Source organism: Emydura macquarii, unplaced genomic scaffold (assembly GCF_026122565.2).
Source record: "Emydura macquarii macquarii isolate MOO-44397 ecotype Brisbane River unplaced genomic scaffold, CSIRO-AGI_Emac_v2 contig_3470, whole genome shotgun sequence".
Lineage (NCBI taxonomy): Eukaryota > Metazoa > Chordata > Testudines > Chelidae > Emydura > Emydura macquarii.
This window is the reverse complement of record NW_027133607.1, coordinates 1,060,716-1,087,491: the sequence shown is the minus strand read 5'-3', so window position 1 is coordinate 1,087,491 and position 26,776 is coordinate 1,060,716. Positions and strand designations below refer to the sequence as shown.

Genomic DNA, 26,776 nt, shown 5'->3' with positions numbered 1-26,776 from the left:
ACAGATATTATATTTTTTGTTTTATTATCTATCCCTTTCCTTATGGTTCCTAGCATTGTTAGCTTTTTCGACTGCTACTGCACCCTGAACAGATGATGTCAGAAAATTATCCACAATGACTCCAAGATCACTTTCTTGAGTGGTAACAGCTAATTTAGACCCCATCATTTTGTATGTAAAGATGAGATTATTTTTTCCATGAGCATTACTTTGCACTTATCAATATTGAATTTCATCTGCCATTTTGTTGTCCAGTCAGCCCGTTCAGTAAGACCCCTTTGTAACTCTTCACAGTCAGCTTTGGACTTACCTATAGTAATTTTGTTACATCTGCAAATTTTGTCACCTCATTGTTTACCCCTTTTTCCAGATCATTTATGAATATGTTGAATAGTAAAGGTCCCAGTACAGATCCTTATGGGACCCCCGCTATTTATCTCTCTCTATTGTGAAAATGATCATTTATTCCTTCCCTTTGTTTCCTACCTTGTAACCAGTTACTGATCCATGAGAGGACCTTGTCCTTTACACCATAACTGCCTAGTTTTCTTAAGAGCCTTTGGTGAAAGACCTTGTCAAAGGCTTTCTGAAAGTCCAAGTATACTATATCTACTGGATCACTCTTGTCCATATGCTTGTTGACACCCTCAAAGAATTCTAATAGATTGATGAGGCACGATTTCCCTTTACAAAAGCTGTGTTGATTCTTCCCTATGTTTTTGTGTGTGTGAGATAATTCTGTTCTTTACTGTAGTTTCAACACATTTGCTTGGTGGTTAGGCTTAGCTGCCTGTAATTGCCAGGATCACTAACGAAACCTTTTTTTTTTAAATAAAAAAATATCTGTGTTACATTAGCTATCCTCCAGTCATCTGGTACAGAGGTTGATTTAAACAATAGCTAACATTCAGCACTTAGTAGTTCTTCAGTTTCATATTTGAGTTTCTTCTCAACTTTTGGATGAATACCATCTGGTCCTGGTAACTTATTACTGTTTAGTTTATCAATTTGTTCCAAAAACTCCTTTATTGACACCCTAATCTAAGACAGTTCCTCAGACTTGGCTCCTAAAAATGGCTCAGGTGTGAGAATCTCTTTCACACCCTCTGCAGTGAAGACCAATGCAAGGAATACATTTAGCTTCTCTGCAACAGCCTTGTCTTCTCTGAGTCCTCCTTTAGCACTTTGATTGCGCAGTGGCCCTCTGATTGTTTGGCAGGCTTCCTGCTGGTGAATTTTTTTTTTCCAATGCATGTCTTTTGCTTGTTGCTCTTCAAATTATTTTTGGCCTGCCTAATTATATTTTTACACTTGACTTGCCAGAGTTTAGGCTCCTTTCTATTTTCCTCACTAGGATCTGACTTCCAATTTTTAAAGGATTCCTTTTTGCCTCTAACCACCTTTTTTAATTCTGCTGTTTAGCCATGGTGGAATTTTTTTTTTTTTCCAGTTTTCTACATTTACTTTTTTTATTTCACAATTCAAGGGGCTTATACACGCTGTCAGGGGAAGATGGTCTTGACAGCTTGAGTAAGGAACAGTTTGGAAGACAAAAGCCTTCAGCTAAGCTTGTTCCCATAAAACTGTCAACCAGTGAAATAGTTAATGCAGATTTTTGTTACCATCAGGTTTCGGAGTTCACAGCAAATTAAAAAGAGTGGGGGCAGTTCACGTCTCTTGGGGCCATTGTTACAGGCTTTCTACAAACTGCATTATGTCTCCACTGTACGTATTTTCAAGGTTATCTTTACAACCATGCAGCTAAAAGGCTTTTTTCCTTATATGAAAGCTTATAACCTGAAGCAAAATTCTTTGGCAAGGGATAAATGATGCAACTTCAGTACTGCAAAACACACAAGCCCCTGACCATAATTAAACAGCGAACACCATGTAAATTGGGCTTTCCTGCAAAAGAAGTTTGACATTCTGTTTTGAGTAAATTCCTCCTTGGGCAGCATGGTACATCTCAGAGTAATATAAAATGTCATCTGGAATGAGTTCTAGGTTCAAGAATTATGGAGCTGCACTGATGAAACTCAAGTGAACTCTCATTCATAAAGAGATGAAGATTAGCACATAAGCAGATAGCTCTGTGTAATTAGTGAAGAGCCATAGTATCCAAACTCTTTGCTAATTTATGCAGTCTTCGTGTATTATAAATCTTTCGGTTTCCATCCCACAGAGTTGAGTACACAGGGACTGGATTTTTTACAGTACTATCTACCGATGAATAATGCCGGTATCGGAGAGGAAATATGATCTAATGATTAAGACACGGGACTAGGGTTCATGAGATCTGAGTTTCCGGAACACTGACTAGGTGAAGAGAAAAAAGAATTATAGTGGATGTGAGTGGTTCACTGACCTTCAGAAGTTAGTCAAGGAAGAAAGGGTTATTCAGGCAGCAAGCATTAAAAATCAACTTAAAGAAGTAGTTAATAAAAGATACCTAAATGCAGAATCTGTTTGTAAATTTCCAGCAGTTTGATTCAGCACCCCTTGAACAAAATAAGAGACTTTTTCCAATGACCAGTGAGCTTTGCAGTAGGCCCTAGGAAAGCAAAAAGACATATCCCCCCCCATGTGTTTTTCTCTCTTTTACCCAAAATACCTGCAATGTAATAATATTAGTACACAAAGTGCAGCATCTTTCATCCCACTTGTCTTCAAAGCACTTTACAAACCATATATGCAAGAATCAATTCACCCATTAATGAAGAAAAACCACCCCCAAGGCAAAATTTGACAGCTAATTAACGGCTCACAGCAACATCACAGAATAGTATAGGCAGGAAGGGAGGAAGAATGCTATAAGTACATATTTACTAGGCCTTATAAATGTCATCACCAGACAGTAAACAATCTAGACTTCCCAATTTCTGAACTTTTTTTTTTTTTTTTTTTTTTTAATTGTTGGACAAATATTCCATGAAACACTAAGGCCTGGTCCACACTATAAAGTTAGGTCAGAAGTCACCTTGCATCAATCTATTTGTGCATGTGTCTATGCTCAAATTTGTCTCTGGCTGACGTAAGCACCCACCTTCTGAATAAAGTGGAGTTATGGTCGACCTATGCAGAATATTGAGAAGGAAAAGAAAGAAGAGGATTAGAGAGAACACGTTCTGTGAGATTCCACAAACCAGAGCTGATCAGACCATGAACAAATTGGTGGGCCAATATGACTGACAGTACAGAGAAGGAAAGAGAGGCCAGGAAAAAGGCCCACAAGTTCCTGAAGCAATGCTTAATATGTGCCAGGGCTTGCCACAGTTGAGTCCCAGCACCTCTAAGCTTGGCAGTTCATAGCCCTGGCACCTCTGGGCTTGCTGCGTCTTACGAAATTAAAAAATTGCTTGAGCCCTGGCACCTCTTTCATTACAAATTAAGCACTGCCCAGCCGAACAAGGAGAGGGATACGCACCAGGACAGAATGGGTCTTCTCAGGCAGCGAACCCAAATGCTACAGACCTGGTTGACCTACAGGTCCAAAAATATTAGAGCCTCCACCCTTAGCAGGCCTTGGAGAACTCCGTGGTTGTTTTTCCCTACACCCCACAGCATACCACGTGGCATCACCAACAGCATCCTTACTCCTACCCACTCCACACCATGAGACAGCAAGGAAAACTACAGCTTCACATACACTGACCTGTGAGAACTACGGCTGGTGTACGGTAGCCGCAACGGACTACATTTGGGCACCCAAATGGACATAAATGTTTACTCATTATTATTTTAAAATTTCACCCCATTAATTTATGTTAATAATGTGTATAACGTTGCCTTTGGGTTTTTTCCACCGTACATTTTCTGCACAGTTTTTTCCCCACACAAAGTTATATTTTTATAAAGTCTCTTATTACTTCATAACAAATATTGTGGCATTCATAGCAGTACTTAAAGCAAACTGTATTTTTAAATGTACAAAAAGCACCACAAATTCATAGCTTCAGGAAAATACCCAGTCATAATATATATAAAATACCCAGAGCGATTAAGCAGATGAACAACAACAAGGCATCTGGAGTCAGTGGAATCCCTGCAGAAATCTATAAGCAGGGGGAAGAGGAACTCACCTTACAGATATACACTCTTATTTCAGAAATCTGGAACCACGAGAAAATTCTAGATAAACTTAGCGATGCTACGATTGTGATGATCTTTAAGAAAGGGGATAAATCCGACTATGGAAATTATAAAGGAATCTCTCTGCTAGCAAATTCAGGAAAGGCCCTTGGCTAGATTTCCTCTTGCCAAATGCCCAAGACATTCTTCCTGAATCTTAGTGTGGGTTTAGACCATCTAGATGCACTACTGACATGAACTTTACTTCTTGTCAATTGCAGGAAAAATGTAGAGAACACCACAGACCATTATATCTGCATTCATTGACCTGACAAAACCTTTGAGTCCATCTACAGCGAGGCACTGTGGAAAATCCTTCTGAAGTATGGATGTCCACCAAAATTTGTCACCCTTCTTCATCTCCTTCACAATGACATGCAAGCAGTGATCCTTTGTAATTGATCTACTATGGCTTCTTTTAAGGATAAGGCAGGTGGTTAAGCAGGGCTGCGTCATTGCCCCAAAGCTCCTCCCCATCTTCCTTGCTGCAATACTCTATTTGGTAACTGACAAGATCTCAGCAGCAGTGCAGCTAATCTACCAAATGGATGATAAACTGCTCAACCTGGGCCACTTCTGATGATCTAGAATCAAAACATTGCCGACCTCGATCATCAAGCTTCAGTAGGCTCACGATGCTGTAGTGTGTGCTCACTCAGAAACAGATCTTCAGGCAATTATCAACGTCTTTGCTGAAGCATACAAGAAAATGGGACTGACAACATCCAGAAGACAAAGGTCATCGATCAACAAGCTCCTGCTGTATAACTCCCAATACCAGCAATATAGATCAACAATAACCTTCTAGAGAACGTTTGCATTTCCTGTATCTTGAAAGCCACCTCTCACAAACAGTTGACATTGTCGAAGAAATCCAGCATCGGCTCAAATGTGCTAGCTGAGCTTTTGGTCATCTGAGAAAGAGGGTGTTTGAAGATTGCGACATCAGAATTAAAACCAAACTTATGGTTTACAAAGCTGTTGTAATCCTCACCCTATTTATGGGGCTGAAATGCAGACAACATATAGAAAACATCTTAAGGCACTAGAGAAGTATCAACAACACTCTATGTGTAAGATTCTTCTAATTAAATTGGCTGATAAACACATTAACTTCAGCGTCTTTTCGCAAGCTGATATCATGAGCATCAAGGTGATGATTATTTATCATCAACTTCACTGGACAGGTCATGTTGTTCAGATGCCTGCTTCCAGACTGCCAAAACAAATTTTCTATTCTCAACTCAGCCAAAGCAAACACAGTAGAAGAGGCAGAAAAAACGCTACAGAGACATCCTCAAGGCTAATATGAGGAAATGCAACACTGACACCAACTCATGAGAATGGATAGCCCAAGACTAACAACAGTGGAGGAATTGCTTGAGGCAGAGAACTCAGCTCTTTGAGAATCAGATGCAACTGCATGTAATAGAAAAATGGGGCAATAGAAAACACACACCATGGCTCGAACTAACATCTCAAGTTCACCCACCCTGCTCAGAAATATGTGTCTGCAATATGGCAAAGTCTGTGTTTGATGAGAACTATTCTAGAGCCATAAGCAGACTCACAGATAACTTGGAATGGACAATCCATGAAAGACAATCATCCTCGACCCAGACGGAACTGAAGAGGCGACAAGTCAGCAGGGCCCTATATATGGCTCCATAAAAGTGCAACTTTAGGGGGCACCTGCACCGACACAATGGATACCAGTAGGAGAAAAACTTTCTGACAACTGTGCACACTTGGAATCGACATGAGCAAGCAATCGAAGGAAAACCCCCAGATCCTTTTTTGCAGTACTGCTTCCTATGTAGTCATCTCTCATTATGTATTTGTGCAATTCATTATTCCTTCCTAAATGCTGTACTTGGCATTTGTCCTTAGTGATTCTCAATCCTGTTTATTTCTGACCATTTCTCCAATTTCTCAAGAACACTAACTTGTAATCCTGTCCTCCAAATCTTGCAACCCCTAAAGATTACACTTATAAAGTTTGTGTTCTCCACGCCATTATCCAAATCGTTTATGAAAACATTGAATAGAACCAGATCGAGAACACCAACCCTGCAGGACCCCACATGATATGCCCTCCCAGCTTGACTATGAACCATTGATAACTTCTCCAAGTACAGCTTCCCTACCAGTTGTGCATCCATCTTAGTAGGTTATGTTGGAGGCCCAGTACAATTTGAGTTGCTTAACCACTGTCCTACAGGGCTAGTATAGCTTCAGTTGCCTGCTTGGCTATTCTGACCCCCTGTAGCATGACATCTTCCAGTTGGCAGAGATGAACAGGACTACTGAGTAACCTTGCTGATTGATGTCTCAGTTTCTGCATACCATGGCACATATCAAGACAAAATACAGATACTATATGCTTGCAGCTGCACATAGCTAACAGTGATGGGAACAACAAGTTATCCTTGAACGTCTGGAGGTACACTGTTTTATTGCTAAGGGGCATACTTTTACTCCGCCCCTCCTATCACCAGATGTTGTTTTGACAACCCCAATTATCATGGTGAGAATAGAATGAAGTTAAGGGTGGAAACCCAATGTAGGTAACTAGCATATATGATAATGAGAGAGAGCTAATTAGGTGAAGGTTGTTTATGGAAGGGTATAAGAAGTCACCACTTAGACAAAGGGGGGGCGCTCCATCAACACCTGACTCCGCGGGAGGTGCTGCCAGTCGGACCAGCGGCCACTGACTCCCTGGTGGGGCCTCTGAAGAAAGCTGTTCCTGTATACAGTGATGGCAAACCAAATTACTGGAAACAAAAGGTTTATATATAACACGTATTCTATAGCCTAAAGACAGCTAACAGTATGCGCTCTTGTCTAATAAGATACTGCTCACCACAAAGTCCTTTTTCACAGCTTTTTTTCCAGCCAGAATGTCTGAAACGCTTCTTTCATGAACCCAAGCCCGCTGGCAGGTTGCCACCCCACCAATGAAGGGTGCCAGGAGGTCTTTCTGTATAAATCAGACCAATCTTGTTCTTTCCTTGTAAAATAGGGCACATGCCCACTATTCACCTCTTCCCATTAAATTTTCCTTTTTAAGTTGCTGCAGGCTCTTCATTAGCATTTGACTCAGTATGCTTATAGACTTCTATTGTAAGATATGCAATACACAATGGTCAGCTAGGAGATGTGTGTGTCCCATCTCCTATTTGGAGGAATCTGTCTCAAGGCATGCTACCTTTGGGTGATCTGCCTTTAACTACCAAAGCCTTAAGAACATACATTTCCAATATCTTTACCTAATATCTGCACATACATTTCACAAAAATTGCGATGACCAGTTTGACACAGGTTTTCAATAGAAACCTTATATGACACTCTTGCTGAACTAGTACGTAAATACCAGACCCAGGGGATCCCTGTAATCCTTATGCACCCCTGTACTGGGATCCTGTACTATAACCCTTATGTGCCCCTTTACTGGGATCCCACCAGTCAGTGCTTGTTTCTCAGGTCCAAAGTGGTGCTTCACTGTCTGCAGCTGCTCCATAAACGTCACCAACAGCCTTGAATTGTCTGTAGCTATGTCCCTCAGCAAACTGACCTAGAAGAAACCCTTACATCCCCCATTGTTGCAGGACTTCCTACAGGTCTGCAAATACAAAATACATGAATCCTGTATTTGCAACGTTCATAAGAATACTGCAAAAGCTCTGTAGGCTCCATGCTTGTCAGAGATGGCAGAGACAGAAGAGTGCCATGTGAGTTTGTGGGATTTTTTTTTTGAAAAGGCATGAAAATTATGGACTATGGATGGCATTATGAGATGGAGAAAGCTGCATGCTTGGAACTTGACTTCTAGCTCCCAGAGATCCCTGGGCAAGTGATTTCTATCTCACAACACATTGCAAGAATTTCCCAAAAGGCATTTCACCCGATGGTGGCATGTAGCACACTGGGACATTTACTCATGATGCACCACATTTTGCACTGACACAAGCACCCCTAGTGAGTATTGCATTGCACTGACACAAGCAGTCAAGCATGCACACGATGAAGCAATGTGAAAACTTTGGTGGCTATATGCCAACATAACTTATGTCCACCACAGTTTGTAGTGTAGACATGACCTAAAAATGCTGAAGAATCCTGACTGGTTAGCAGAAACGTTAGCAAGTCATTTTGTGCTGTCCTATATCTGTAAATTGATATTCTCATAATATACTCTTACACCCATCTAGAGTCACTCATAGAACAAAGGCAGCTTTGCTAAAGACATTTCCAGGTCTTGAGGCTTATTTATAGCCTGATCCAATGCTTATGAAGTCAATGGAAAGATGCCATTATGTTAACAGATTGTCATGATTGTATTACTAAGTACAGAAAAGTGAAGAAATACCAATCTCCACTCTGCCTTCTTTTATATATTTGATATGCTGGTCTTTACTTACAATATCACATACCACTAACGCCACAACTGAATGCTGTATTTTTTTTTTTAAATTAATAAACAGTATGTGATCAAGTCTATCACAATCTGGATTCCGGTATTTCCTGATTTAGAGTGCTTAATTATGAAATTTTAGGCCCCGACCCTACAAAGCACTTCTGCACAAGCTTACTTTGCACAATATGAATAGTCCCAATAACTTTATTGAGACGACTCAGTGAATAACGTTAACCGCTGGCATATGTCTTTGCAAAGTCAGGAACTTCCATTTTTATTAGTGTAGAATTTTGTATGGAATTTCCTACACTTTTTGTTAAAAGGAAAAAGATAGAAAATTTAGCAAAAACATAAAAAGAAACTTCCCACTCTAAGACTTCAAAACTTCTTAACTGTACTTTTCAAGTATTTTATATGTATATTACAATTTTAATTTTAAAGAAGTAAGGTGGGTGAGGTAATATCTTTTATTGGACCAAATTCCATTGGTGAGAGAGAAACTTTTGCTTTTACATAGAGCTCTTCTTCTTCAAGACTCTAATATCCTTGGACCAACACGGCTACAACTACACTGCAATTTTGAATTTCATAATTTTAAAAATACAAATTATTTATCTAATCTTAATTCAACTGCATTATAAATAACCACTGTAACTAACTATAACTTTCACAACCAAATAAAATAGTGCAAAACTTTTTAATTCTAACTACAGATCAATTTCACTCACAGAATAAAAAATTTCTGAGAATATAATAATTAAAACCACAGCGCAAGATCATTTAAAATGTATACATGGACTAGAATTCTGTTCTCACAGTAGTCCTATTACAAGTAAGCAATGAATACTTTCACCAAGTAGGCATACTTCAAAAAATGCTAATAAGTCGTAACAAGCTTTTAATCTTATTTCCTTTTAAAACTAAAAACTTACTGTAGAAAACCAAATCTATCTGTGACTTTGTAAAGAAGGTAGTCTGCATCTTCCCAAGGTTCAATCTGGGCACCTTCTCGTCCCTAAAAAAGAAAGAAAGAAAGGCAATAATGAAGATTTATGGAACCATATAGCAGGCTTGGCTAAAACTTAAAAGACAGGACATGAGCTCTGCAGTTAGAGACATTCTATATTTGTCCTGCAGAACATCACCATAGAACTGCCAACCTGACTTACAGAGGATGAGAAAGCACCACAAACATCTCACCAATTTTACTCACTTAAACAGTATTTCCATTGCAGAAGACTTCATCGGGTTGTCTTTTTTGTACAACCCTTTATGTCACTGGTGGAGTTGAGGTGCAATGTGATAAAAGAACAGATGAATAGTGGGGTCAACGTTTTAAGAGGCTTTGAAATACAGGGCAAGTGTCTTTAACTTGATGTGGTGGACAAGGGAGAGCTAGCTGGGAGGTTTAAAAAAGGGAGGGGTGATATGGTCAGATCAACAGGGAAAGGTTATTTTAGCAGCTGCATTTTGTAGAATGGGTGGGAGTAACATGTTTGTCAGAAGACTGAGGAGAGGAGGAAGAGGCTGCAGTAGTAAAGACAGGAGATCATGAACAGTTTTAGCTGTAAAGGAAGAAAGAAAAAGATGAATCTTAGACATATATGGATGAAGATCAGCCACATTTAGATACTGTCTGGATACAAGGGGTGAGAAGGAGTAGTCAAACATTTCCCCCAGGTTACAGGCCTGAGTGACCCAGAAGATGACAATTTCTAATAAAAACCAAAGTTGATGTGCATGTACACACACACACACACGTACTTGCTGTCCATGACAGGTGCCATACTGTCACTTGTCAGCCAGTGTGCCTCAGCATTGACCTGCCCGGGCCACCTCCATGGGTAAATTCAGTCTTGAACCCTGTACAGTCAATAACAACTGTGATAAGAGTGCTAGAAAAGGTCTCCATTAGAGCCAGCTGTGATAACTATTTAATAGGCATTCTTGTCTCCCAGGATGTTGAACAGACTGCCATTTTACAGAAGCTCTCAAACAATCATAAGATGGAAACAACTTTCTGTTACTACCAACATGGGCTGAATTTGAATGAGACACAGAGGTGGAAAATTCTATATGCATTGGAAAACTTTTGTTTCATCCAACTCCCAAAAACAAAACAAAGCTGTAAAGATCAATATTCATTGTTCACCAGCACAAAAATAGTTCAATTTGCTGTCAAAAAACTATGTTATTACAGAGTTAAGGTTGCTTGGTGGTCTGTCGTCCCCTTGCAGAACACATAATTGAGCAAAAGAACTGAAAACTAGGAAATGCAGTTAAGGCTGTCCATGCAACCTTTACTCTGCCCTCTTTCAGCAATCCCCCAACATGCCCCTATAATTGGGAACAGTACTCCTGCCCCAGATCCTGGCACACACATGGGGGGCAGCAGAAGGGCCTCAGACTCCCCCCGAGGGTTAAAGAGCCCCCCAGATGTGGGCACACGTATAAGGGGAGGAGAATGTGAGGCTGACAGATGCTCCTGCTCCTATTATCCCTAAATCCCCCTGCCATTCACTGCCACTTTTCCCTTCCCACTGCCCCACCCCTCCATTCCCCCTAATCCTTCCTCATCTGAGCCCCTAATCCCAGTTCCCCACCCGGCCCTCCATCCCCATTTATCCACCTCCCCATAATCCCCTACCTTTGCTGCAGCCCCAAATGCCTCTCCCCCTATTCCCCCATTCCTCTGCCCCTTAATCACCCCTCCCCTCACAGAAAGCATTCACATATCTAATTTTTCCCCCAAAGATTTTGAGGATTCAGAGGGGTTTGAATGCACTGGAAGAGCTGGGGATGTAGAGGGGTTGCGGTGCACTCACAGAGTTATGGAGTGAAGGGGGGGTTGGGATGCAGGGAACTGGGGTGCACCGGCAGGGCTGGAGTGCAGAGATTTGAGATATACTGGAAGAGCTCTAGGGTGCAGGAGGATGAGGATGCAGGAAGGTTGAGGTGCACTGAGAGCTGGGGGTTCAGGATGGTTGGGGTGCACTGGTAGAGCTGGGGAGTATCCTGCCTCCCTCATCTGAGCCCCTACCCTTTCTTACCTCCCCCTATCATTCCCATTTATCTCCATCCAGATCATTCTCCTCTCCTTGCTGCAGCCCCAAATCCCTCTTTCCCCATTCCTCCATCCCGTAATGCCCCAGCTCTCTGCTCCCCTCCCAGGGTGCATTACATGTCTAATTGCCTTCCCCCCAAAAAAGACTAATTATATTCCCCCCAAAACAAAACTGCCACCTATATGATTTAGCAACCTCCAGCTTCTCAGTTTAAAAAAAAAAAAATCCATTTATTTTATCCTTCGTTATGTTCATTCAAGAGTGAGTTCACAGCCTCATGGCAATCATGATTGAGGTTAAGATTTTGATATAGTTATTTTTAGTAAAAGCCATGACCTATCCCTGACTTTTACTAAAAATAACTGAGCTTACATATCTGGAACCCCTGGCTCAAATGACTCAAAATTTGAGTCATCAACCCTAGCCTGCACACTCCATAGGCACAGTGAATTTCAAAGACATCTGGAAAAAAAGGGTCTATTCTAAACCACTTAGCAATGACAACCTTTAAATAGAGGTCATGCTGCAACCTTAGCTACTGTGGCATTGCTTCACCACTATAATTAAATAATTTTTTTCAGCCATGATTGGTACCAACTTTGTACTAAAGCTATTGCTACAAAAAAAGTCAGTGAAAAGCAAATCCCTATGTCTCCCTTAAAATCATACATATTCCACCTTATATAGATACTGCTTCACTTTATATACCATTTTGCACAATGTTTCCTTACCTCCACAAATTACAATCTAGCACAGTGAGACTCAGACTGAGGCTTGGGAGCCACAAGCGGCTCTTTAACGGGTTTCCTGTGGCTCTCTGCAGTACATGATATTAAAACACTGTGTGATTTAATTTTTAACCAATGTAAGTTATTAACCAATCAGGATGCTTTTACCATGTTATTAACCAATTAAGTTATCAGCTTGCACTAAGTTTTTAACTTATTTGCTGTGAGAATAATTAATATATATAACTAAATTTTTCCCATCATACTATTTAAATATGACTATATAGTACTATAGCCAGCTACTACTATGGTTCTTTTGGGTAATGTTGATCACTAATTTGGTTCCTGAACCACTGAGGTCTGAGAATCATTGGTTTAGCACATAATGTGGCTACCAATGATACTGGTATGAGAAAATATGAGTAAGATGTAGGCATGCATATCCCAGTTGTATTATACGACAGTCTTTACTTGCTATATGGTTCAAAGAGAGCACGGACAGATTTTTTTTCTTTACATAAAATAGGTTGTTATGGCAAATCAATGTGGCTACTTTTTTCTTTTCAATTGCCATTACTGTTTTAGCATTTAATTTCTATTATCATGCCTCAATGGAGAATTAAAGTACGTGTGTCCTTTTTAAAAAAAAAAAAGTGTCTGTATATCAATAAGGTACAATGTGGGTTTCACTAAGCAGCATCAATCAGAATAAATTAGACCTGACTGGTTGTAAAACATGGGACCTCAATATAAGTGAGAAAATGACAAAAATCTTAAAATAGCCCTGAAGCAACATACATTCATCTGAAACTGCAGTTCATCAAACCATCACCAAAAATACCAAGAAGAAAAAAAAATAAAGCAACCTCTTCTGATGTTAAGGTGTTCTGAACATGATGCAGAATATCAGAGAATATTTTAAGAGAAGGCTATCTATTTTTAAACTTGCCAGAGGAAGACCATATTTCAATTTTAATCATCAATGACAAAATTATACTATTAACAGGGACACTTACTTTGTCATACTTGGCAACTATCTCGGCTCGTTCTTGGGCAAGTTTGATAGCAGCATCCTGTTCGGCATCTGAATCTGTTCAGGATTAAAATAAAAAGTAACTGAGGTTTGCTCTCTCTGTAATAGAGAATTGTTGCTAGATAATTAGAGAATAAATCTTAACATCACATAAAGATCATTAGGTCTCAGGAGTACCAAAATGAAATATGAACTTTGTGGCATAACCTGAAAAGTAACAATCTGAATACTATACAAGAGTAATACAATTGTGCACTGTTCCAACTGCTGAATAGATGTAACTTCAACTCTCAAATCTGTAATCTAACATCATTTTATTTCTATATCATTATGAGAAACTGAAGAGCTAAAGCTTCTTGCGGTAAGATATGCATTAGGGACTGCTGAGATACAACTATTGAGTTTTTGTGATTCTTTCAAAATTTTCACTAGCCATAGCGCTTCATACATTGATTTTCTTTTTTTTTTTTTTAAATTACACTCATCATGATCGGAGATATTACAGTGCTATTGTATGCTGCAAAGTGTTGGCATGACAATGCTGGAGTATCTTCTCCAACCTTCCCAGAAGATGGATATTTAAATCTTGAAAAGAACTGGAAGACCTCAGGGCAAGAACTTCCACATGCGCCTTACCCGTAAGAACTCAAATATTGCAATACACATTACTGCCACTTTAAAAATATCTAAAATTAACTGTGTATGAATAATTCCCAAGATTCATAAAGTGGCAGGACTGAATACACCAGAACTATTAAAAAAATACCGCTTGCCTTAACCCTTAGGATTTCAAAGGAAGAGATGGATCATGTCAGGAACTGAAGCTGGGGCAAGAAAGAGCTAGTGCAGAGGGAACAGCATGACACATCCGGATGGTAAGTTTGACACATGAGAGGAGATGGATGGACAGGTAGCATAGGGCCTTCCGACCTACTAATAAGGAAGTAACATTTCAGTGCCATTGGGGTCATAGCAATAGGAAGGATCTTATTTGATGGAGAGATGGGAGGGGGAAATAGAATAAGAAAGTGAACAACTAGACTAGCTTATTTGGCTTCAATCCCAAAGTAAAAAGTACACTCAACCCTTAGTGCTCCTGAGGTAAAGGAGACATGTAAAATGAAAGGAAGTTAAAAATATCATATTCCAAGGACAGACCTTTTATTGACATGCTTTTCTATTTGTGTTCAACCCTTATATTTCCTTATGTGATTTACCAACACTATTTTCCAGGATAATGGTTTTCCTAAGTATTTCCACTACTCTGATTACAAATAAAGGTAGAACATTTTTTAGAAGAACACACGTTTTCTTACTGGTACCTAACTGAACATAATATTAACTGTGACAAATGGATTGTAATGAATAATGAATGACAGCTAAATATGCCTTAATAAGAAAGGGAAAAAGATAAAAGCTTTAATATGTTAACCAAAGAGCTGGTTAAAGGTAATCATTGCTAGAAAATACCTTTTAATCTATTAAGTTTTGCATTTCATGTGGTGGTTTTGGTTTTTAAAACCACAGCTGACAGAATAAAACATGCAGGTGTCCCATCTGCATTCAAAGTTTTGGGCAAGGTATCTATATTAAAAGATTCCAGGATTGTCATTTTGTAGCCTAGAATATCTGTTGAGTCACTGTGAAGAGATCGAAATGGCTACAAAACATGGTAGAAAGCTCTTTTTGTTTAGATGTCAGCAGGTTCAATCATCACTGAAATTTGCTGCCTGTTACCATACAACTTTTTAAGTTCTTAGCCATTTCGACTTTATGAATTACACCCGTGTGAGAGCACAGGCTTTCAGGTACTGTTATTCCTATCACACCACCCTTACTTTACAGCTAAGTTGCATGCACTATTTCATGGGTTGTCTGAAGGAGACTTCAGACTGCATATATTATGGATTACTTGGCCCAACTGCAACAGTTCTTACCAGCATGGGCTTTTGCCTAATTTAAGAAATAGTGTTTTATACTCCCAGTTTCTCAGGTATCTACCTGTCCATCCAAATTCTTATATCGTCCCATCAACAGAGTACAAAAATCTACCAGACCACAAAGACCCCCACCTTTAAAAAAAAAAATCTAACGAGTTGAGATAAATTGCTGTGAATCAATCATTTACTTATTTAAAAGACTAAAAATAAGTTACACCACTTCATTGGAAGCCTGACACCACAGTCATAGAAGTCTGAAGTATTTCATTACATTTATATTAGTAACCTTTAAGTGTTAACTTAAGTGATTAGGCAATACAATCATTTCTTTAGTGAAAAATAAGAACTAAGTTCTATACGTTTCAACAGGCTGCAGGAGTTTTACCTATCTTTTTGCTAAATTTCTTTATGGGAACACATACCAAAGCTGCAGAAATGTTCTTCCCCCCATATTTGTGTCTATATATGTATCTGTAGCAATGTGCTCTTGATCTGAGAAAGATTTACTGCAAGTCATGTGGCAGAAATGTAACCGCATAGTAAGATAATAATAAAATAACCCATTTTAAAAAATGGTTGTGTATTAACACAGTGCCATGGCTATGCATGGCATTTTGAGCAGTAAAAGGCAATTTGTGCCCAAAGAGCTTTAGACCCTGATCCTGAAAACACAATGAATGTGCTTAACTTTATGCATGAGAGTAATCCCACTATTTTCAATTGAAGACTCATGTGCTTACAGGTATATGCTCAATTTTTTTCAGCATTCCAGCCTTGGAAGACAAATGCTTTTTTTGGCAGGCAATTGTAGAGAGGTAGAACCCTACTTTCACTCCTGAAACTCTAGAAATATATTTCTGAACAGGATCAAGACATGAATGCTGCATTTTGGGGTGCAGAACTATGCCCCTATTTAAAATGAACCTTCCCTTACTGAGGACAGAAGTACCAAAAGTTTATGCTGCTATGGAATATTTTTCCAGTCTCCCCAAAGCTGAAATCCTGTCTACTTTTTAGAGCTGCCATCCACTATCTCCCAAAACTATATTCCATTCCCCTTGTTATTTCTCTCCTCCTTTCCTCACCATCATTGCTGACAAGTCATATTTCCTCGTGTTAGCCGGGTGATTTATAGCGTAAGTTCTTCAGGGCAGGAAGCTTGCCTTTTTCAATGTGTGTAAAGTACCAATGCTTGTATAATACCATAAGTAGAATAGCCTTATTTGAGGAAGAAAGGAAGCTGAGGTTAAGTCTGAATCTGCTACCTTTTTTAAACTTCATACCCCTGTGCTGTAAAACTGACAGATATTTACTTCTCATAAGCCAAGGGCAGAGTTGGTTCATTTAACACTAGCGTTAAGTCCTTGGTGCTCTGTACTTAGCTCTCTGAAGTATCATGTTCCTCTTGCTGCCTTGGTTGCTGCATCCAAGCTGATTCCTCTGCTATGCTGGTTCTTACTGTGCTTAAACAGGACTGCAGGACACAGAACAATTTGGTTTTCAGGTTTGTTTTATTTGGCACAGATTTACAGATGCTACACTAGAGGTCTTGTTTTCCACACCTGGCCTAACCACTTAATCAAACACTGACTAAACAGTCTGACTCTTACTCACTAACTCCCATATCCCTCTAGAACACGCTCTGTGGGACTGTGAGGTCACAGGGTGATGATCCTTAATAGATTTTAAGCTTAGCTCAGCATATTCACAAACCATATGTATTGCCTAGATCCCATCATAATATTTTTTCCCTTTAGCTGTTCCTCTATTGCATCTACTAAGCTGACACCATCCATTAACTTTCCACTGAAATCTACAGAACATCAGGACACACCTGGCACGTGTTCAGCAGCATATCAGGTGTTGGTACTTTGTACAACCAGCAACAGTTAAAGGCACATTGCTGAAAAAAAATGTTTTTTAAACAAAACATCTGTGCCTATAACAAAAAACTTCTCACAGAAGACAAATTAATTTTAAACGTAAAAGTGTACTTTTCACTATTTATGAATATGTTTGCTTTCTTACGAACTGCTCTCATCTTGCAGAACAAAGACTAGGCCAATTTGACTAAGTCAATTTTTACTGTTGAACAGGTTGCACACTCTCCAGGGAAAAAGTTTATTTGCTTAAAAAATGGTTTCTAAAGGACTTCAACAAACATTACAGAAATATTTATATTGGTCCTAGGTTTAATAAAAGCTTACTTTCACAAAACAAATGTTAGGCCAGATTTGACTTGAGAGAAACCTTTAAGTGGAATAATTTCCAGTTATAGTGCTTTTTACTAATAGATCTTTATACAGTGCTTTATACAGGTGGATATGATTATATATATATGTGTGACACACACACACACAAATATATACACTTTTTATACACACACACACACTTTATAATTTATAAATATATAAACACAGATGAAGGAATCCAGAGGTAAAGTGAGTTGCCCAACATCACAAACTAAATCAGTGGCCGAGTCGGAAGTTGAACACAGATCTTTTATCCTTAAAAGTCTAATTTAATCCTTGTAAGAAAAAAGGTTTATGGTCCTAAGCTTTTACATTTGTAGGAAAATTTGAGAAAATAAATTTGTTCTAAAAATATATTTAAGATTTGGCTGCTTTTCTCCTGTATCAGTAACACAGGACTCACAGTTTGGAATGTTCCATACTTCATGACAATTTCAATTAGATTTATTGCAGAAATATCATATTCACTGCCTTTAAGTAATCCTCCTCATTTCCTACCAGCATCAACTTCATCTTCTATCAAGCTATATCAAACTAATTTAATGTTATGTTAATCCATCCACACACAAAAATTAGGGAACAGCTTGAAATGGGGACAATAAGTTACATTTTAGAATATAAAGGACATAGCGTGATCTTCCTTATAAAAAAAGTGTAGGCACCCTGTACTTCAGGGGCCTTGGAACTTAATTGGGAGTTTTACAGTTGGGAAGATCCTGGGAGACTACAACTCCCATGATGCTTTGGGGAAAGGAGAGAGACTCTTCCCCTTCCAGGGCGTGAGAAAAAAGCACGTGAAGACTCCATTTGGTGCTAGGGTGGAGTGCTGCCGAGGCTGGAAGTTGCTGGCTGCCTGCTGCTGCCGGGTCCCGAAGCTGCTGGCTGCCTGCTGCTGCCGGGTCCCGAAGCTGCTGCTGACTGCTCACTGCTGCTGGGGTCCTGAAACTGCTGCTGAGAGTCTGCTGGAGTTTTGATCAAGCAGGGAGCTTCGGAGGTTGGTGGCATTGTCCAACCCAGGGCAGGGACTGAGCCTGGAGCTGACTGAGGTGGGCCTGCAGTGAAGGTGGTGCGAGTGTCTCTCCTCCTCCTCCTCTTCCTAATTCCCCATTATGGTTGAGATTTCAAATGAACTGATAATGTGGAATTATCAACTCATCAGGTTCCATAGGGATCTATTTTTATGATGCTATTCAATATTTTTATCAGTGACTTGGAGGAAAATATAAATTCATTCCTGAGCAAGTATGCCTATGACCAAGATTGAAATAATACAGTCCATACACACAGGAGATGGGTCTGTACTCTGGAAAACAGTGATTTCAAAAGGGACTATAAAATCATTGTAGATAGCCACCAGAATATGAGCTCCTAGTCTGTGATGTCACAGAAAGGACTAAACACTTGGATGTATTAACCAAGGTAACGCTGAGAAGGAGTAATATATTACTCCTATGTACAGCACTGGTGAGACCACTAGTGAAACACTGTATCTATGCTTTTAAATGGGTATTGAAAAATTGAAGAAGGTTAGGGGGTGGGGGGAATGTTAGAAGAGCTATAAGAATGATTTGTGAACATCAAGGAAAACAGGAAAATATGTCTCACGATGAGAGACTAAAGCAACTCAATCTTACAAAACTGGGTGACTGGGCAACAAAATGAGAGGTGAAATTCAATGCTGATAAATGCAAAGTAAGGCACATTGGAAACATAATCCCAACAATACATATAAAACGATGGGGTCTAAATTAGCTGTTACTCAAGAAAGAGATCTTGGAATCATTGTGGATAGTTCTCTAAAAATATCCATTCAATTTGCAGCAGCAGTAAAAATAGCTAACAGAATGTTTGGAATCATTAGGAAAGGGATAGATAAGACAGAAAATATCATAATGCCTCTTTATACATCCATGGTATGCCCACATCTTGAATACTGTGTGGGCAGATCAGGTCACCCCATCTCAAAAAAGATATCTCGGAATTGGAAAAGGTACAGAAAAGCGCAACAGAAATGATAGGGGAAAGCTTCCATATGAAGAGAGATTAATAAGACTGGGACTTTTCATCTTGGAAAAGAGACAACTAAGGGGGGATATGACAGAGATCTATAAAATCACGACTAGTGTGGAGAAGGTAAATAAGGAAGTGTTATTTACTCCTTCTCCATAATAATAGGCTGGGAGAGGCTAAGCCTTCCCAACCAGTTGCCACCAGAAGCTCCTGTGCCTCTTCGCCTTGCCCACGCTCCAGCCCCTCACCATCTCCCGTAGGAGGAGTCAGCCCTGCCACTTATGCACGCAGCAGACCCAGCCTGGGATGGGCTCAGCACCACAGCTACCAATCTCCACTCTCCAGCACCACAGTGAATGCAGCCTGGGAGCTGGCATGGGCGGTGCTCAGACTGCGCCCCCGGAAAGCAAAGGGTGCCCGCCCTCCATGTCTGGTGGCTCAGAGACCAGCCGGTGCATGGGATTCAGGCAGACCCTACTCTCACTCGGCCTGCACGCTCCTGCCAAGTGAAATTAATAGTCTGCATTATACATGACGTCTACATGATCGTAACAGTTCCATGTGGCCTTAAAATATAAGAATGATAATTAACAATAATGACATTTGTCATAGTCCATTGTGGTATTGATTGGATTTTGTTTATTTAAAGATACTTAAAAAAAAATTAACAGGTCAGGACATATGAAAAATAAAATTCCTGGTTAGTTAAAAAGGTTCCAATCACATAGCCAATTGATAGTCATTCTAGAGCATATGTTTAATAGCTAAACAGGGAAATATGAAGGAATGATTGGGAGAGGAGAATGCTACTTTTATATTGGCGGGGAAAACACACTGAGAATGATACTTGGAAATGAAGCAACTCATCGTGTGCATTTGACTTTTCTACATTGATGTGCTATTTTTAAATTAAAACCAAAGGCTAACCTTAAGTAATAAAGGTTGAAAAATGCTATGTTTATACACAGTGGTAGATATATATACTGGCAGGCCTCAAAAGTCCCCTATTTATGCATAGAACAGAAACAGTACTTGACACCATCAGTGCAGGTTTCTAATGCAGCAATGTGCTTCAAATCCGACCTGAAGAAACCCAAAACTTACAAGCCCATTTAATACTTGACCTCTCTTCTGAGGCTGTCAACAAAAGTGCCAATTAGTACTAGTATTTTTATATGTATTCATTTGTCCATAAAAAACTAGACTCCTAACTGCCAACTAACTTCATAGAGGGCACTAGAAAGTAGCAGCTCTCATTTGTAGCTCATCTTCTATTTATAATAAATCAGAAGGAAAGTAAGGCCTGTTGAACTGGATATCTGTGGACTGTTATCAGAACAGGTCTTATAGCAGCTTCCTCCTCTGCTGCTCTAAGCCATAGTTTCTCAACCTGTGGTAGGTGTACCCCTGGGGGTATGCGAGACACATGCAGGGTGTACCCGCGGAAAAACAGAGTGAAGGGGAGGTGGGCGGCAGCCGCCGACTCTTGAGGGAGGCAGGCAGCAGCCCCCTACTTCCCACCGGGTCCCAGGTCAGAGCCCAGGGGCAGCCTCCTGCATCTCACGAGCTGGTCACGCAGCTGGATGGCAGCCACTGGCATCCCAGCTCTAAGCCAAGGGACAGCTTCCAGCGCCCCGGCTTGAAGACGGGCAGCAGCCGCCTGCCCACATCCATGGGTCCCAGCCGGCGCAGAAGCCTCCTCTGCCCCAGCTCGGATTGGGTGGCAGTCACCCACCTTCCGGGTTGGCAGCCAGGCGGCAGCCACTTAAACTTACCCAGATGGCAGACCCCCTTCCCTGGCTCAAAACCCAGTGCCCAGAAAACTTGTCAATTTCACTGCTCTAGCTGAGTAGTGACAAAGCCACAAGTGAGTTATGGAAGTCATTCCGAATGAATATAAATAAAACTTTCTACTACAACCGGGTTTCCTGTATGTGTCGTATATTAAATTAAAACAATATTTTACAAGAGGTTTTAAAAATATTATTGAAACTCTTGTATCTTTCCACCTATTAGCGAGTCCAAACAGAGGTCTCAAAGCAAAACAAAATTGGAAACTTCAAATTTAAGATACCTCTAAAATTGATATAAAATATATTTCCTATACATAAGGGCCAAGATTTTCTTTAAAAATAAATCAAAAGCTAAGACTCCTAAATCCATATTGAGGCTCCTAAATAAATGACCTGTTTTTTAAGAGAACTGAGCAGTTCCCACTGAAATTCCTTCAGAGAAAAAAGAGAGAGAGAACAGACTACTGAAGACAACCCTGGAAAAACAGATAAACCACGAAGTATTATAGGAAAGTAAAAGAAAACTGCAGTGAATCTAGGAAGGGAAAGAAGGTTCCAAACAAAAGCAAGAGAGATGTAGTAAAAGAATAAATAAAAATACATAACTAAAATTCATTTATCTCAGGAGTAGAACACAGCAGCAACTTAGCTACTGAAATGTGAACAGCAACACTATTTAGCAGTTAAAGAAACAGACGAATAATGTATCCAAATAAAACTAAAAAATAAACCACACTACTTTTTAAAAAAATAATCTGGAATCAGATTGCATGTGAATGCACAAGTGGTCAGAACCTCATTTTTACAGCTATCAAGAGCAACAAGTTTTAATTAAGGATACCAGCATATCCAAATGACTAAGTGTTAAAGTAAGTTTTTCTTTGAAGAGATGCAGACCAAGTTAGTTCTGAAAAGCCATATCTGACCATGATAATCTCAATTAACTACACCAATCCCTACATTTTCTCAGTTCCAGTTATCATCTATTTGATTTTTTCAAATCTTGTTTTACAAAACCTACAATTAACTCTGACTTCAGGAGAATGTATAAACTACATTTGAAGATACCTAATAGAAACTTGCCTTGTACTACAACAGCTGGGTTACTGTCTAGTGAGTGCTCTGACTTGACATATAATACAGTTAGCAAACTCTTATGATGTTTAGAGTTCACAGAGTGACAATAGTATTCAGCCATAGTCCTCTTAATATAAATAGGAGACTATTGAAAATGAGTTCTCATTTTAGGCTAATTAACAAAAGGATTTTTTCTAATGCTGAAGCAGCTGTAAAATTCATATAAAAATCAGTTGAAAAATCAAGTAAGTACGATATTAACTGCCAAATCAGTGCACCACATACTATAATGAAGGTTTTTTCCCCCCCTGCAGTTTTTTCCTTTCAGGATAGCCATTCAAAGAACAAGATCACTGAAGGAGAAATGGTACTTAAACAATATATCACTCTGCAACCTAATTTACAAAAGTCTAATGTTTAACACAGCGAAGACAGAACAAGTCAATCCCTCAAGCTCTTCAATGAGTACAGACGTAGCTGCCCCTGAATACTGATAGTTGAGAGACCATATATCAGCACAACATACTTTCTCAGGTCGCTTGATCATTATTAAATGGTTACATATACACTCTTATTTAATGACTGGATCACACTTTACATTAAGGGTACTTCTATAAGTAGTTCATAAAGAGTGAATAAATTATTAAAAAGATGCTATACACATGCTACAGACATGAATGGTATGTGTTATAGAGGATTATAAGCAAATCATTAGAAGGTGTTATAGACGATTTGGCACTGTGGCTGCAGGTAACCTATTGACAAGCTGGAGTATATAACTATATAGCAACTGATTAACCATTTATTAAAGCATCTATTTATCATTTATTAATCCTTTACAGATTTATAAATGGACCTTTAAGGAACTAGATACTACAATGTTCTCTACCTAGAAAGTAACACAAGTGTCTCCTTCCCTATGGATAAGAGAAATCTATCCCATTTCTCTTTCAATCATCATTTATAGTTTCACATGGTGGCCTTTCCCTTGTTCTTCCTCCAATCCATGCTCACTTTACACTCTGTGCTATCATAATACTAATCCAAGTAAGCACAGCAAACCTAGTAACATGAGCAGCATGGGCTGCTGAAGCACAGCATTGCATTTTTTGCAATTAAAGTTGTGAAAAAAGTTACCAATTTTAAGATGTCCAACCAACTGCCCTACTACCCTACAAACAAAGCAGTATCAAAGAGCGTTGGGCTGTGATCCAAGTGAACTAGGTTTTAATCTAGCTTCATCAGTGGATTCACTATTACTTACTTCTCTATGCTGCAGTATCCCCACCTGTTAGTTATAATTAGCTGTTGGAAGACTAAGTTAATTTAGTTCTGTAAACTTCTTCAAGAAGCTCAGATGAAAGGTGCAATAAAATTAAAAAGAATTATTATATTATTTCATGTATCTTGAAAAGGAGTACCCCACTATCTGGTAATTTTCCCATCATGATACATTTGCAGCTGGAGGAGTAAAAAGGAAAAAAGGAACCAAAGAGCCATGGAAGATGCAAAATTATTTCCCATTACTTCACTCAAATTCTTGCTTGTTTGCACATTCCACAGTAAAAAGAAAGAGCTGCATTGGTATAAGCTACTAACTGCAGGCACTATCAACAGTTGTTCTGCATTTGCAACACCACATTCAAAGCTCATATCAGAGTGATACTGGGGGCGGGGCGGTTGGTTTCTTTTAAAGTGTGTGGTCAAATCAGAGGGTCCTTTTAATGACAGTTATATTCCTTCTCCCTTCCTATTTTAAAATCACTTTAAACTATAGTCCTTTACTATGAGTAACTGACATATCTGGCCATGGCACTCTTACCAAATGACAATTCGGACTCATAGAAACTATCCTCAAATCACTCACAACACAAAGGGCCAGCTTCCTCCAGGACACAACCAACTTCCTCCACAAACTCCACAGCATTAACAGCCTCCCTCAGAACACTATCCTTCCCTGTTACTTCCCTGTACACCAACATCCCTCACAATAACAGCATGGCTGCCTGCCTCAAATATTTACACGACAATGGACAGCCCTCAGATATCCATCCCAAACACATTTCTAAACTCATCCACTTCATCATCACTCATGACTGTTTTACATTCAACAATAAATCCTTTGTCAAAAGCACAGGAACAGCCCTGGTACTGGGTTGTCTCCCAATATGCCAATCTCTTCATGGGCCACCCCGAAGAAGAATTTCTGGACAAATGCACCACAAAACCAATGATATGCCTGAAATGCAATCAATGATATTTTCATCCTCTGGACAGATGACCTAAACTCTCTCATAGATTTCCACAAGTTCAACCCAACACCCATCCATTAAACTCTCTCTGGAACACTCTCACACCAGCATTAATTTCATAGACACCAGGATCAGCTTCAGCAATGGAACCCTACAGACAACCATCTACAAGAAACGCACGGACCACCATACCTATCCTTTGAAGATCCACTTACTACCCCAAACACATCAAGAAATATGTTATCTACACAAGGCACTCAGATACCACAGAATATGTCCTGAGGAGAAAGTCTGGGATACACACCTTAACTCACTCAAAACCGCCTCCACCAAACAAGGACACCACAAAAGTAGATCACCTCATGAAATGGGACACACAAATATCCCAAGAGACCCTGCTTCAATACAGAAATAAAACCCGCTCCAACCGCAGAGTTCTTGTTGTCACCTACCACTCCACACAGGAACCCACAGAGCGTATCAAGAAACAATTACAACCAATACTCGTTGGGGACACCATCCTGAAAGAAATCTTTCCTGAACTCCATCTTCTAGCCTTCAAACAACAACTCTCCAAGCTCATCATCAGAAGCAAGCTCCCCACAGAATAGGACACACAAAATCAAAATGGCACCACACCCTGCCAGAGCAACAAATACAAAACCTGCAAACAGATCTCTACTGCTACAATGATCAACACCCTCCCCAACACACCCTTCAATATCCATTGGTCCTAGACACACCTATCACAACGTATGGTGTACTTCACCCAGTGCACTAAATGCCCCAGTAACAAATATGTGGGTGAAATCAGACAATCACTATGCTCTCAGATGAACTCACAGGAAAATGATAAAAGACAAACCCCAAATCACATCTGGGTGAACACTTTTCACAAAACGATCACTCTATATCTAACCTATCAGTCCTCAACCTCCAAGGAAACCTGCACAACACTTTCAAAAAATTAGTCTGGGAGGTGAAATTCATTACTTTGCTAGACACTAAAAATCATGGATTAAATAGAGAGACTGGATTTATGGCTCATTACAACAATCTGTAACCCACTAATCCCCCTTTTTGTCCTATGACTACAAGGGTATTAATGGACCACTTTACTTGAATGGTCCCTATCTGTTCAACCTTATATTTAACTGTGACGCTGTTAGTACCTTCCTTTCCCAGACCTGACAAAGAGCTCGGTGTAGCTCAAAAGCTCGTCTCTCTCACCAACTGAAGTCGGTCCAATAAAAGATATCATCTCACCCACCTTGTCTCTTCATTTTAAAAATAATAATTTATCATGGTAAATATCTATATCCATACACATATTAAACCTATTTCTAAACAGGTCTTGGAAAATATTAAACACCTTTTATTGTATGTATTGCGTTTATTTACACACACACACACACACACACACACACACACACACACACACACACTTGAAAGGCAGATTTTTCTGAGCAGTGAAAATAAGTTAAAAATGTAGGGTTGGAAAAAAACTGAAATACCACTTAAATAATAAGACCTGTCAGAAAAGAAATGGTATTAAAATGTTACTATATATTTCACCATATTTCTATTGTTAAAGCCAGAGTGATTTATTTTAGTACTATTAGTTATCCATACTGAAAGTCATCAGCAAAGTAAAACAGAAATTAGGTAGGCTAGGATAGTGAGCAACCTCTTATAATTCTTAATGAAGCTACATAAGAATTATAGGAGTCTTAAATTAAAGCACTTAAATTAAAAAGATTTTACCATTCTTTAGATTTTGATTTCTTGTCCAGTCCTGGTAGTTATAAACTGTGTCGGTCTTCATGGCGTAAATTCATTTACTTTTAGATCATATTCTAAATCACTATATCAAGTAAATAGTGAGTGGCATAAAACATGTTAAACTTCTCTTTCCTCTACTTGGGACAATTGCTTCAGATAACCAAGTTACTTTGTATTTCCCCCTTTTCTAATTTAAGCAGTGATCCCATTACAGCTATGTGGACTACGATCATTCAAACAAAGATGTTATTTGTTCAAAAGAAGTGTCTTTCAGGCTACACACAAGTATTATCCAT

At 39.3% G+C, this 26,776-nt stretch overlaps 1 protein-coding gene across 2 annotated transcripts in view; it reads right to left on the bottom strand.

The window, feature by feature from the left end:
- USP6NL (USP6 N-terminal like) overlaps nucleotides 1-26,776 on the bottom strand; it is a 201,950-nt gene that overhangs the window by 90,131 nt on the left and 85,043 nt on the right. The window contains exons 1-3 of one of the 2 annotated variants that reach the window (XM_067534939.1): nucleotides 26,463-26,594; nucleotides 13,358-13,431; nucleotides 9,481-9,563 (exon numbers count right to left, since the gene is read on the bottom strand). In XM_067534939.1, coding sequence (XP_067391040.1) covers nucleotides 9,481-9,563; nucleotides 13,358-13,431; nucleotides 26,463-26,523 — 218 coding nt within the window. In that variant the 5' untranslated portion in view covers nucleotides 26,524-26,594. Of the gene's footprint in view, nucleotides 1-9,480; nucleotides 9,564-13,357; nucleotides 13,432-26,462; nucleotides 26,595-26,776 lie in introns of those variants that run through there. The other variant, XM_067534940.1, reaches the window with a different exon arrangement.